At 38.1% G+C, this 12621-nt stretch overlaps 1 protein-coding gene across 1 annotated transcript; it reads right to left on the bottom strand.

Moving 5' to 3' along the window:
• Positions 1-458: 458 nt before the first annotated feature.
• Positions 459-12272, bottom strand: tmem30b (transmembrane protein 30B). The gene is made up of 8 exons (XM_017708859.2): positions 12100-12272; positions 10044-10230; positions 9484-9591; positions 7748-7855; positions 7576-7663; positions 7053-7196; positions 5394-5600; positions 459-2945 (listed from the first exon to the last, which is right to left on the bottom strand). The coding sequence occupies exons 2-8, from the start codon at positions 10227-10229 to the stop codon at positions 2761-2763; spliced, it is 1026 nt and encodes a 341-aa protein (XP_017564348.1). The 5' UTR covers position 10230; positions 12100-12272; the 3' UTR covers positions 459-2760.
• Between the last annotated feature and the right edge of the window lie 349 nt (positions 12273-12621).

Below are 12621 nucleotides of genomic sequence, written 5' to 3'. Positions count from 1 at the left end.
TTGGAGTGCATTGCAGCACATTGTGAAACAGGCTATTAGAAAATTAAAATACTTTTGTGGGCCCGATAGGATTGTGTCTGGCCCGTGGGCCTTGTGTTTGACGCTTGGGCTTTAGATGAACATTTAAACATCTCATCGTGAACATCAGAATCCATTGAATTCAAGTAATAAATGCTCGCTTTTTAACCATGCAGTTTGATCAGATTAAGACAACTTCAGGTTGGTGCTCGTAGAAAATACACTTCACATTTACAGGTATTTAGTTAAATGTAAGTTTTTACATAGATTTTCTCCCCAGTTCACTTTCATTATCCAGCTCTCCCTCAGTCCCCCAAGCTGGGAGGGTTAAGGCCAGCATGTTCTTCTGTGACCACTTGAAGATGTACCACATCTCCTCACGCTTCAGTGTATTCTCAATCAATGTGGCAGCTTCGACCATTAAACAGATCAGAGTCAGATTTCTGATGTTTTTCTTCATTTTATTTCAGAACAGAGCAGAAATTCAGCCACTCGGTTTCAGCAGATATACTCTGAAGATGGTGGAGGCTATTTACTGTTTTAAATAATGACACTCTTAAAAGAGGTGGTTCTTCAAGGGTTTCTTAGCAAAGACAGAACTGTGAACACTCAAAGAACCTGGTGAATCTGCCTGGTGAAATCGTTCTCCAGTTTGATGGAGAATGTGTCGTATATGGTTCTGCTTTTGAATGCAAGCTTGATGACGTAACTATAGCAGAACACTTTTTGGCACTTTATAGAACCATATAGACAATACAACACATTCTCCATCAATCTGCAGTGCAACATCAGTCTAGATCATTTTCTGATTCTAAACATATCTTAAAAATCCCCTTTACCAAAATATACACCAGAATAAACTTTAGAATTTCCTTAATTTTACAAAAATATTCATCTCATCCGCTCCCCTGAGAGAACAGAGGGGGAAAAGTTAAAGTGCTCCCTGAACGGTTTTGTCCCGTTACAGCCCTACACAAAGAAATAAAAGAACCTGAGACAAAAAAGCCCACTAATACACTAGAACACCATTTCAATGTAACATTATCTGGCTTCATACAGAGATGAGAAATCAGTTACTAGAGACCCAGCATGGTTAAATTGATTTACTACAGTAATTACATGAGTCATTCTGTAACTACAGTAACTACAGTAATTACATGAGTCATTCTGATGTTACTACATTATTTCAACACTAATCAGCTCCATTTGCTGTTTTGTTCTAAAGAAAGGGTTCATATCTAATACTTCTAGATTTAAAACCTAATTCACTTTCCTCAAAAATGCATTTTTAACCTCAGTATCATTTTTAAACATTATGGCTTTTGAAATAACAGAGTAACAGACCCCCATAAACAAGCTCAGTTCAGAATATCAAGGCTGTTTTGAAGCGTTTGAGCTCCAGCCCGACGGACTTGGATTTAAAAATGTCCAAAAAGCAATGAATATTTAATATCTCATTTGTGTTGTATTTTATATTCTCTTCAGTTTTAGTTCAACTGAGCTGATATGACTGTCCATTCTGTATGTCCAAACCTCTTAAACTTACAAACTCTCAGTTTTAACTAAAATAATGTTGCAGCACAGGGGGTGGAGCCTGCTATCTGTGAAATTAGATGTTAAAGTCAGTAATTACCGGCTACATTTTTGCTGATACCAATAAAATCACGAGTTGTCAATATCAGCCAATATTATCAGTCGACTGATACATCAGTCGGGCCCTAACGTGAAAAACCTGAACAATCAGATGTAAACAAACTCCTTTAACAACCCTCCTTTTAAAATGAGTGTGATATAGTCTGTGCACGGTCCATTTAAGCAAAACAAACTGCAAAAACAGCCTTTCTTGAATACATCATGGTTGTGATGTCATTAAAGGCTGTATTTACATATATCCACAAATTCTGCTCAAAGCAGTTTAACCCAACACAATCAGCCTATAGCTGTTTAACCCCGCCTATTCGACCCACAGAAATTTTTCCCCACCCATTCGGCCTACAGCAGTTTAGCCTCACCCTGGAGCTGTAAGGAACATTTAATCCTAGATTGCTTTTTAAATAGGACATTATACAGGGCAGCTAATCAAAACATAGCTCATTTTCATATATCAGTATTAAAGGCACAGTAAGAGTAATAACCTGCTTAATTGCAATTGATAAACAGAGCTTGGAAAATGATCATGTAAAATAAGTTATGACTGTTATATAACATAAGTATAAACCTTGAAATAGTGAGTATAAACATTGTACAGTAATAGGGACCTCGGCTGGGGGAAATAAAATGAAAGGAAAATATAGGATATAGGCCCTTTGAAGTTAAATTCTGAAATTAGTGCACTGATGTAGATTAGCGTAGGTTTTGCTGCAGATAGTCTTACTTTGTGAATAAATATCACTAAATATCACTCCAGTTCTAGTGTTTGCCTGAGGGTGTAAAGTACATCGTACACTTTACTGCCACTGCTGTAACAGAATATCGAATCTCTGAAATTTAACTGAATTCAATGTGATGAGATTCAGTAATTCTGGATCATTTCTACTGATCCAAGGTGGAAGGAAATAAAAGTTAACATAATATAACAGTGACAAATGTTCGAGGTCTGTTTGGCTCTGAACAGACCTGTGCAGGTGAGCTACAGAGCAGGTCAGGAGCTTTAAGGGGCTTGCATGGCTTTAGGAGAAATCACCTGGAGAAAAAACCTGAACTTTTCACATTGTGAGCTGAAGGACTGCAATATCATCGTCACTATGCATCGTCGTTGTCAGGGAACTTGTATTTTGCATAAACGATGAGCATGACGATCGCCATCACGACGCAGAGGGATCCGATCACCAGGTAGGCGATTCCGAGGAATTGGTTCTTCCCCCCCATCCATGAGACGTTACTGAATACCACCTTCTTAGTGCCCCCAAAACTCAGCACAGGGTAATCTGGGATGTGGGTCAAAGATCATATACATGCAGAGAGGGGAAAGTGCAGAACTGCGCCACCTGCTGGCAGCTTTTAGAACATTTTTGATCTCTATTCATTTCTCCATAGAGATAAAATTAGAGATGAAAAAAATTACAAAACCGCTAAAACAGTCATCTTGAAAACATACAACTCACTTAAACTATGAAGACACTGAGAAGACAGTGAAAAATTGTTTTTCTGAGTTTTACATTGAATGTTGATGGGAAAATTGTGGAAAATCTGAAATAAGTTTTCTTTGGGGACTATTTTGCCTCTCAACAGCCTGCATGTATCCCTCCACCATGAATGGACTTCAAGGTCTTAAAACTATCATGAAATCAAATGTCACAGACATCAGGCAATGAATTCATAACCATTTCATGTAGTAACTTTCAGGAGCTTTCTGATGTGGACGTCTGGTTCCCATCACCACCACCGTGAACAAGTCTCTTATTCATAATCCTAATGGTGGCAGAACAATACCATGCGTTATTTTCATGTTATGATGTATTTATTAATTTTATTTACATAGGCAATTTAGACTACATTCTCACTTAATATTTATAAAAACTATTTTACTGTTTTTCTTAGTGTCACTTTTTTCCACTGATCAAAACAAACAGCATTAATTGTTTTTCACTAGTTAGGAAGCAGGAGGTCACAAAGGGGCCCCAGATGTTTAAAAACGGCCCTGAATTTAATTTAACACAGTCAAAACACAGTACATTGTCGTAATCTGTAAATTGCATCACCTCCAGTCCAACACTAACCTACAATTTGCACAGCAGGGGGTGACAGATCTGATCTAAATTATACAGATAAAATGTCCAAAGAGATTTTTCATTAAATGATAACGTTAAGATCTCAGTGGCCTTTTTTTATAGAATTATACACACCAACAAAACAAAAAATAAAGTGACAACAACTAAATGGAAAATCTCTGAAGACAAAGTAACCAAAAGCTTCTTCACACCGAGACTGCCTGGATTTTTTGACTAAAACGCCTGATTTAACCTGTTTCAATAGACACGTTTAACATATTCAAAGCATGCACCCTCTCTCTCTCACTTTCTCAAGCTCAGCCACACCCAACCAGCCTAACCCGTCTGGGAGGATCTGATAAAGCTGCACCTTAAACAGAGCAAATAGAGGAACAGAGGGCTGCAGCTTTCCACTAAAACCATGTGCACATGTAAACTCCTGCAGTGTTTATCAATCACAAATGTCAATATAAAACAAAGTGATGTAGAACACCATGTGCCTTCAGATATAACCCAGTTTATGTTTCCTTTTATATTTTATAATTAATGATTAGGAAAGCAACAACTGAGTAGTTGCTCATATTGCATCTAACTGTGTCATACATACTCAAAGAGTGTTTATTTATTTTTACCCAATTTTCTCATTTCCAATTCCACCCACTAGTTAGGACTCCCCAAAGCACACAATATTACCAACACTAGGAGGGTGAAGGCTAGCACAGGCTTCCTCCAAGACCTGTGAAGCCAGCCGCCGCATCTTTTCGAACTGCTGCGTACACAATATCACTGGCCAGCTGAAAAGCTCAGAGGAAAGCTCCAACTGCTCTGTTTAGTTAGCTAACAGACACCTGCGCTGACTAGCATCTTGTTGGGTGATGGGGGAGCCACCAAGAGAGAACAAGGCCAATTGTGCTCTCTTGGACTCCTGGCTACGGATGGCTGTAGCATCACCAGGGATTGAATTCGTGATGTGACGATGGCGCCAATTCTTGGATGGTTGCGCCACTCGGGAGCCCCAGTACAGTGTGGTTACATGCACTTACTAATCTGATCATTATCAGATTTCTGCAGATACCTGATTATTAAGCAGTTGTGTAAACACACACACACACACACACACACACACACTGATGTCTTAGATAAGATTAAGTTCTATAAAACAGATTAAGAAATCTGATAAAGAGGCTAGATTTGAGCTCAGTAATGGGGTTTTTCAGTGGTTGTGAACTCTGACTCTGATTTCTTTCGATTCTCTCAGTCTACGCATGTGTGGAAACAGAGCGCTGTCCTGGAAACAGCAAGCAGCATTTAACAGCACCCATGAGACGCATCCCAGCACTTTTGGAGCAATGCTGAAACCAAATAATTTAAATATTTAAATATTTTTCATCTTTTAGATGATGTATGTTTATATCTTCTGCAAAAGTGACTCAGTGTGTTTAAAAAAAAAAAACTGCTTGTGAGGGTCAAGATTTACATTATGTTTACGACACATCTTATTCTGTGACATTATTGACCAGTTGTAAATCAGAAATCTGATTACTGATTTTCTGTAGTTATCAGATTATTTAGAGCATGTAAACAAACTCTAAACTGTTACTCTAAGGCAGGTGTGAATTGTAATGTATCTCTAACATGTCACTCCAGGGCAGGTGTAAAGGATACTGTAGCTGATCTGGAGGGTGTAGTTTCCGGCAGGGAGCCCCTGACTGTAATCTCCTCCCGTTATTCTCCCGTAAAGCTTCCTGAAGTTGGGCAGCGCTGCACGCCTCATCCACACCAGGAAGTCCTGGTTCAGGAAGCCATTATTGGCCTGGTCAGTCGGGTCCAGCTCGTACGCTGACTTCTGCCAGTTTACGGGCTTCGTCGTCCCTGAGAAACAGAATGCAGGAGCTCAGACTGCAGGTCTTCACAAACACAGTCACACAGAAACTAAAGACTGTGTAAGAGAAACAGGCAATATAAACAAAAGTAAAAGACAAAAACACAACCACATTTCCAAAAAAGTTGGGACACTGTGCAAAATGTAAATAAAAACAATATGCAATTATGTGCAAATCATTTAAGCCCTATATTTAATTGAAAATAGTACAAACACAACATATCAAATGTTGAAACTGAAAAATGTTAATGTTTTTTGAAAAATATTTGCCCAATTTTAATTTGATGCCAACAACAGGCTCCAAAAAAGTTGGGACTGGGCAACAAAAGGCTGGTAAAGTTGTGTAATACTAAAAAACAGCAACACGTCAGGAACATAATTGGGTATAAAAACCACATCACAGAGAGGCTGAGTCTTTCAAAAGTAAAGATGAGGAGCGGTTCACCACTGTGTGATCAAATAGTGCAACAGTTGAAGAATAACATTTTTCAACATAAAACGGCAAATAACTTCTGCTTTTCATCATCTACAGTACATAATAACATTAAAAGATTCTGAGAATCTGGAGAAATCTCTGTTTGCAAGGGACAAGGCCAAAAAACTGGCCATGATCTTCGGGACCTTAGATGGCCCTGCATTAAAAACAGACATGACTCTGCTCACTACATGAGCTCAGAAACACTTTTGAAAACCACTGTCTGTGAAAACAGTTTGTCGCTGCATCCACAAATGCAAGTTAAAACGCGAAACGCAAAGAAGATACTACACATTAAGAGGATCCAAAAATGTTGCCACTTTCTATGGGCCCAAGCTCATTTACAACAGACTGAGGCAAAGTGGAAAACTGCCTGGTGGTCCGATGAATCAACATTTTAAATTCTTTTTGGAAATCATGGACACGGTGTCCTCCGGGCTAAACATCACTCGGCTTGTTATCAGAACAGAATTTAAAAGTCAGTATTACATGATGGTATAGGGGTGCATTGTGCACATCTGTGAAGGCACCATTAATGCTGAACAATATGTACATGTTTTGGCAACATATGCCACCATTTCAAAATTATTAGCACTTGGTCTCCTCAGTTCCCAAACCTTTTCAGTGTTGTTAAAAGAAGACGTGATGAAACACAGCATTCTATTTTTATTTACATTTTACACAGCATCCCAACTTAGAAATGGGGTTTTGTGTGTGTGTGTGTGTGTATATATATATATATATATAAAATAAAAAAATTGTAAATTGTGCTGTGAACATCAGAACATGTATATCAAACTAATTTATATCACAACTATAAAAACACCAACAATAAGTTGCTTTCTCATCATATTAACTGGACAAATTTGTTCAATCAGTTCAATTAAAGCACTTGCAGCAGAAGCAGATCAGCACTAATGAATTATATCCCTCACAATACTGCATCAACAGAATCTTGTGTACAGACCATCAAAAGCTGCTGCGAAAGATCCATTGACTGGAGAAGGATTTCTGTATTTGATGTTGTAATCTGTCCACCACGCGATTCCTTTCCCATCAAACGGCACCTGCTTCCTACTGCCATTAACCAGCAGATACAGTCTGAACGTGTCTGTACAGAAAACAGTAAACGGACAGTCAGCGTCCACTCTGTACACCATCTGCTGATTCACGGTTCTCTAGACCTTCATCCATGTTCAGTTTCTGACCTCTCGGCTGGACAATGACACTGACCAGTCTAAAAAGTCAGAAACTGTGGTGCTACAAAAGTGACAAATTAGTTGAAGTAAAAGGTGGGTGTTTCCAATAAATTGGTCAGTTAGTGGAAGCACAAGATGGGCATTTCTAATAAAGTGGCCAGTGTGTTCATTTAGATGTGTTTATTTGTGTAGACAAACAAACAAGGGCTTACTGAATACTTCTTTTAATTTAATTACTAAACAAAGCTTTGATTAGTGAGTCTGGTGTTGTGCTGGTGCTGGAGGAGATACCGTTGAACATGCTGTTTGCAATGGATCCACAGGGAACAATGGGTTTGTTGTTGGAATACTGATAGGGAGAGCAGTAAGACTGCGGTTTCTGCAGTGGGAGAGAAAAATCATCAGAAATATTAGGAAAGAGCGCAAGACCAGGCTAAAGAGGACTGTTTGGGAATGCTCTTACCAGAAAGTATGTGGTGTCTCCAGAGAGCTGGTAGTCATCCTTAGACACTCCGTACTGTCTGTAGTTCTGGTAGTAGTTGCTCAAGCCATAGTAGAAGAATACTGGACCCTGAAAACAGGTATTTATTCTGTCACTCAGCAAACCAAAAGTAACCAAAAGTAGGTTAACAGTGAACTAGTCGTGATTATAGGCTGTGGTAGCATCATGAGTCACATGAACTCCATGTTCACCGATATTCACAGACAGTAAAGGACAGAAACGCAATTTAACAATTTTTTCCCCAAAACAGACTACAGACTTTATCGAGGTGATGTCACTAATCACGCACCCCACAAAGCACCTCTGGTGCTGAGCCCCATGTTCACACAAACAGATCAGAAAACTATTCCTTACTATATACTATACTTACTAGATAACTATTGTTCTTATGGCCAGACAGACTAGCTAGGTCATTGGGCAGTCATGGGCTGGAGGTTAGGGAACTGGCCCAGTGACCTGAAGGTTGCCAGTTTGATCCCCAGTGCCGACAGTCCTTGAGCAAGACACCTAACCCCTAATTGCTCCCCGGGCACCGTGGATAGGGCTGCCCACCGCTCCGGGCAAGTGTACTCACTGCCCCCTAGTGTGTGTGTATTCACTAGTGTGTATGTGGTGTTTCACTTCACGGATGGGTTAAATGCAGAGGTGGATTTTTGGGGGGATCAAAAAAGTATCACTTAACTTAGGTCTAGATGGTAGCTAGACAGGGAACGACTGCACAGATCGCATCACAGATAGACCCCTATACAGATAACTAAATTACTCAACAGGTGATTCAAGAGGTAACAAAACAAATACAGGTAGATAAGTAAATCACCTGACAGGTAATTAAAGAGAGAACTCGACAGATAACTAGCCAGGTAATTACAGTAACTACACAGATAGATAACTATACAGATACCTTAACAAATGTAAATAAATTACTTTACAGGTAACTAATCAGGTAATTAACTACACAGTAGGGTTGAACTATATTTTATTTAAATATTTATTTGCAATTTTTCTGACCAATATTGCAATTGCAATTTAAATGTAATTATTTTCTATAAATTCATTTCCAGGCTTGTTTTTTTGGCCAAGAAGATGAGAATACTGACTTTTTCCTTGCATGAATTGTGAACACTGAGTGTGTCAGGCTACCAGACAGTTGTGATGTGTCACACATAAAGAACATATAAAGAATATACAGTATAAAGAATATATATATATAAAAATCATGGACACACACATACATATATATATATATATATATATATATATATATATATATATATATATATATATATATATATATATATATATATACACACATACATACATACATACATATAAAGAACAGGGGTGTTTCTGCTTCTGATTGGTCCAGCTCATCTACAGGCAGCTCACAAGCTCTATGCTAGTTTATTTCTTATTGTTTAATTTTTTTCATTTAAAACTTAAGACAACATTGTTGATTTATTATATAATAAAATGGCATATAATCTGAAAATTGCACTCTCTCAAATTTTGACTTTGATGTGAACATGATTAATCTTTCAGCTCTACTACACAGACAGATAACTATACAGACACATAAATGAATTACTTTACAGGCAACTACACATACACGATAAATAACCCATAGTGAGACGTGAGTGCCAAAAACATGCACTGCTGAAAAGCACAGGCAAAAAACAAAAGTGAGTTAAGGACGATACCTCAAACAGCTCAGACAGAGAGAAGTTGCGCTCACAGGTGCAGTTCTGGATGGAGAGACCACTGCACTGAAAGCAGGGCGAGCTCGTCGCAGTGCCTGTGTAATCCAACTACATAAAAACACACAAACATTAAAGATGCACCACTCAACACAGTGCTAGACACACAACTCCAGCTTAACCCCAGTGACCTCCTTATAGCCCTGTTATCTGGGTTAAATCATTGTGATCACTCCAACCCAGACCACATTTACATACTTCATTTTAATATTCAACATTCAATTTCACTCTTATTGTTTTTTCTCTCTTTAATTTCCCTGTTTTACATTTCCAGGGGATTGCTAATGTTTTGGCACCCTGGTCAAATTATACATTTTGTTGATTTTTGAAGTGAAAAGAAGTAAGCATGACAAACATGGCAGCAAAATACTGAAAATTTATACTGAATTTGTAGCATGTGTAAATTTTAGAATCCAGGTTTTTAAGACTCAGAACTTATTAATTAGTCCTAAATTAACACATTAGGCCTTAACTGACTTATTATTATAATTTCCAAGTGTCACCTCCTGCACTTTGATGTTCTGCGAGGTGATGAAAAGCGCAACTCCGATGCCAATGAAGGCCAGGCCGATGAGAGTGAAGAGAGGGATGACTATGCCTGCGGAGAGCATGGGCTGCCAGGCAGGGAGACGCTGCTGCGTGAAGGCCGTGTTATCCGGCTGGTTCACAAATTCACCCTCAGATTTCATCCTGAGACAGAAAATAGTGGAATTAGTGACTGAGGCGCAAATATCTGAACTCAAAAGGACCCAATTCTCTACACAGTAGAGAAATATAGACAACAACAACAAAAACACAACTTTTATGTTTAAAAATAGCCTGAGACCTCTATTTTGGCCCAAAAAATTGGGCATCCTTCTTTGAGCGTAATTATGATTGATTATGATTGATTCATTTAAATGCTTTCGTATTTTTTTATAGTTTAAAAGGACCCCAAACAAAGAGAAGAATATGACAAAACTAACTGTATGGATTCATAATTGCAAGCACATCATTAGAATGGTCAGTTCCACCTTAAATGGTGCAGCTGCAGGTGCAAGAATGTCACACCATTAAAGGTGGAACAAAGAACTCAAATGAGAATTCAAGTTCAGCCTCGTAGATGCTGTGCTAATAAATGCTGGATGTTCTAAGACATTCCACTGTGGTTCTACAAGGAAACTTAGCGCTCCAAAGGTTTTTGGACATCAGACTGTTTTACTCAGAGCAGGTTGCTGCTCGTCACTTCAGTAACAATAACAGACTGCACAGAGTAAAAAACAAAACAAAACATATGAAATAACATCTAGATGAAAGAATATCTTATTTTAGAGAGTATACTTTCTACACCAGTTCTATATTTCGGAAATAAAACACTTTGATGTAGCATTTTAACTAAGCCTCTAAACAGCACTTTTTGAGTTTGTCATGGTTGTAATGTCACAACTACATATACATTTATGGGTCAGCCTGCAGCAGTTTAGTCCTGCCCATTAATGCTGAAGTTATAAGGAATGTTGCAACCCAGACTGAATGGGGAAACACAATACAGGCAGCTAATCAGAACAGAGATTGTTTACATATTTCACTTTTAAAGGGCATTTCCACTGGTTTGAGTGTGTGAGATGTAAACAGAGTGATTCTGAGTGGTTTGGTGTGAACCAGGGGTTGTTGTGTCTAAAACACAAAAATATACATTTTATTTGCTATCCAAAACCACCAGTGAACCTACACATGTCTTCTGAATGTATATGTAATGTTGATGATGAAAAACAGTGGAAAATCTGAAATCATAAGTTTCCTTTGGGGACTATTTGCCTCACAGCGCCATACACGTATACCTCCATCATAAATGGTCAAAAACTGAAAATCAAAAGGGTGTCAAAGTATGTTTTAGGCCAAAATATTATCACAAATCTATCACATAAAAGTGTCTCAGACATCAGGCAGTGAACGTATAACCATTTCATGTAAAAACTTTCTGCGACGGAGCTTTTAGAGGTGGACGTCTGGTTCCTATCACCACCACTGTGAACAATTCTGACTCTATAAGTTTCCCTAGAACAGAGCGTTTCACACCAAACCGCTATGAACGACTCTGTTTATATCTTTACCGTTTAATTAAGCAGGAATTTTGAAAAAACGATGGAGTCCCCCTTTAAAGTCACAGCCTGTTTATTTTTACCAGGTATAGAGAGGTTATGTAAAAAACGGTTTTGATATATAAACCCACACAAACCTCAAAAAAGGAAGTTAGAGGAAAGAAAATAAGGTTTGTACAAAATGGAGGATATCAGCTTTTTAAAAACCTCCCTGTAGCTCAAACACAGAACTCCAACAACACTAAACAGGAGTTCATGTTTTTGCAAGTAGTTGTCCTTTTTCTATAAGATGGTCTACAATTATAGATATCATTAGGACTATACGCTCTTTAAAAGTCCATTTACAAAGGTTTGTTATATAGCTTTTTACTGTTTATTAGTCATTAATCTTCCTCAAATGCCCTGAATATGTCCGGAAACAGCTTCTCCTACTCGACTGTTTATCTGACGTTTGCTCGTGCTCGTGCAATTTACTCACCTGGCTCACGAGCTGGATATCACGTGGTGAAAAAATTAACCAAATTATCCAGAGAAAACGATAAAAAAGTCCCTTTTTTCTTTTATAAACTCTATAAACAGTCGTAATCGCTGAGCCGAAGCACGTCCTGCATTACCTGTCCAGCAGGTGAGCCTGCACACGTAGGTTAACTTCCGGTTTCCACACGAAAGAGACCTAAAATAAACATTTGTAGTCAGTTATCGCCTTCAGTTATGAAAGTATGGTATTAAACATCACACCCACTACGACGAGAATTCAAAAACTGCCTTGTTCATAAATATTCAAGTCAGGTTTTTTTTAATGTATCAACTATTTATCAACTATAAATGTTACAATTTTATAATATATATTTAAAATTGGTAAAAATTATAATAACATTTAAAATGCTTCCAAAGCAAAAAAATATACGGATTAAAATAAAACTACAATTACGTTTAAGCGTTTTGCATTTACTACCAATTCCCGGCCACACATTTGATCGACGTGCATTTTGACCAATCG

Source organism: Pygocentrus nattereri, chromosome 10 (genome assembly GCF_015220715.1).
Source record: "Pygocentrus nattereri isolate fPygNat1 chromosome 10, fPygNat1.pri, whole genome shotgun sequence".
NCBI lineage: Eukaryota > Metazoa > Chordata > Actinopteri > Characiformes > Serrasalmidae > Pygocentrus > Pygocentrus nattereri.
Note: the sequence above shows the minus strand (reverse complement) of the source record. Positions and strands in the feature narration are given on the sequence as shown.

What these genes read in the sequence shown, in the direction of transcription:
- tmem30b (XM_017708859.2), bottom strand. Translation starts at nt 10,229, where the DNA reads ATGAAATCTGAGGGTGAATTTGTGAACCAGCCGGATAACACGGCCTTC. An exon ending in CTCTGTCTGAGCTGTTTGAG is followed by an intron (nt 7,856 to 9,483) that starts GTATCGTCCTTA and finishes ACCTGTTTTCAG; the next exon opens with GGTCCAGTATTCTTCTACTA. An exon ending in GAGACACCACATACTTTCTG is followed by an intron (nt 7,664 to 7,747) that starts GTAAGAGCATTC and finishes CTCCCACTGCAG; the next exon opens with AAACCGCAGTCTTACTGCTC.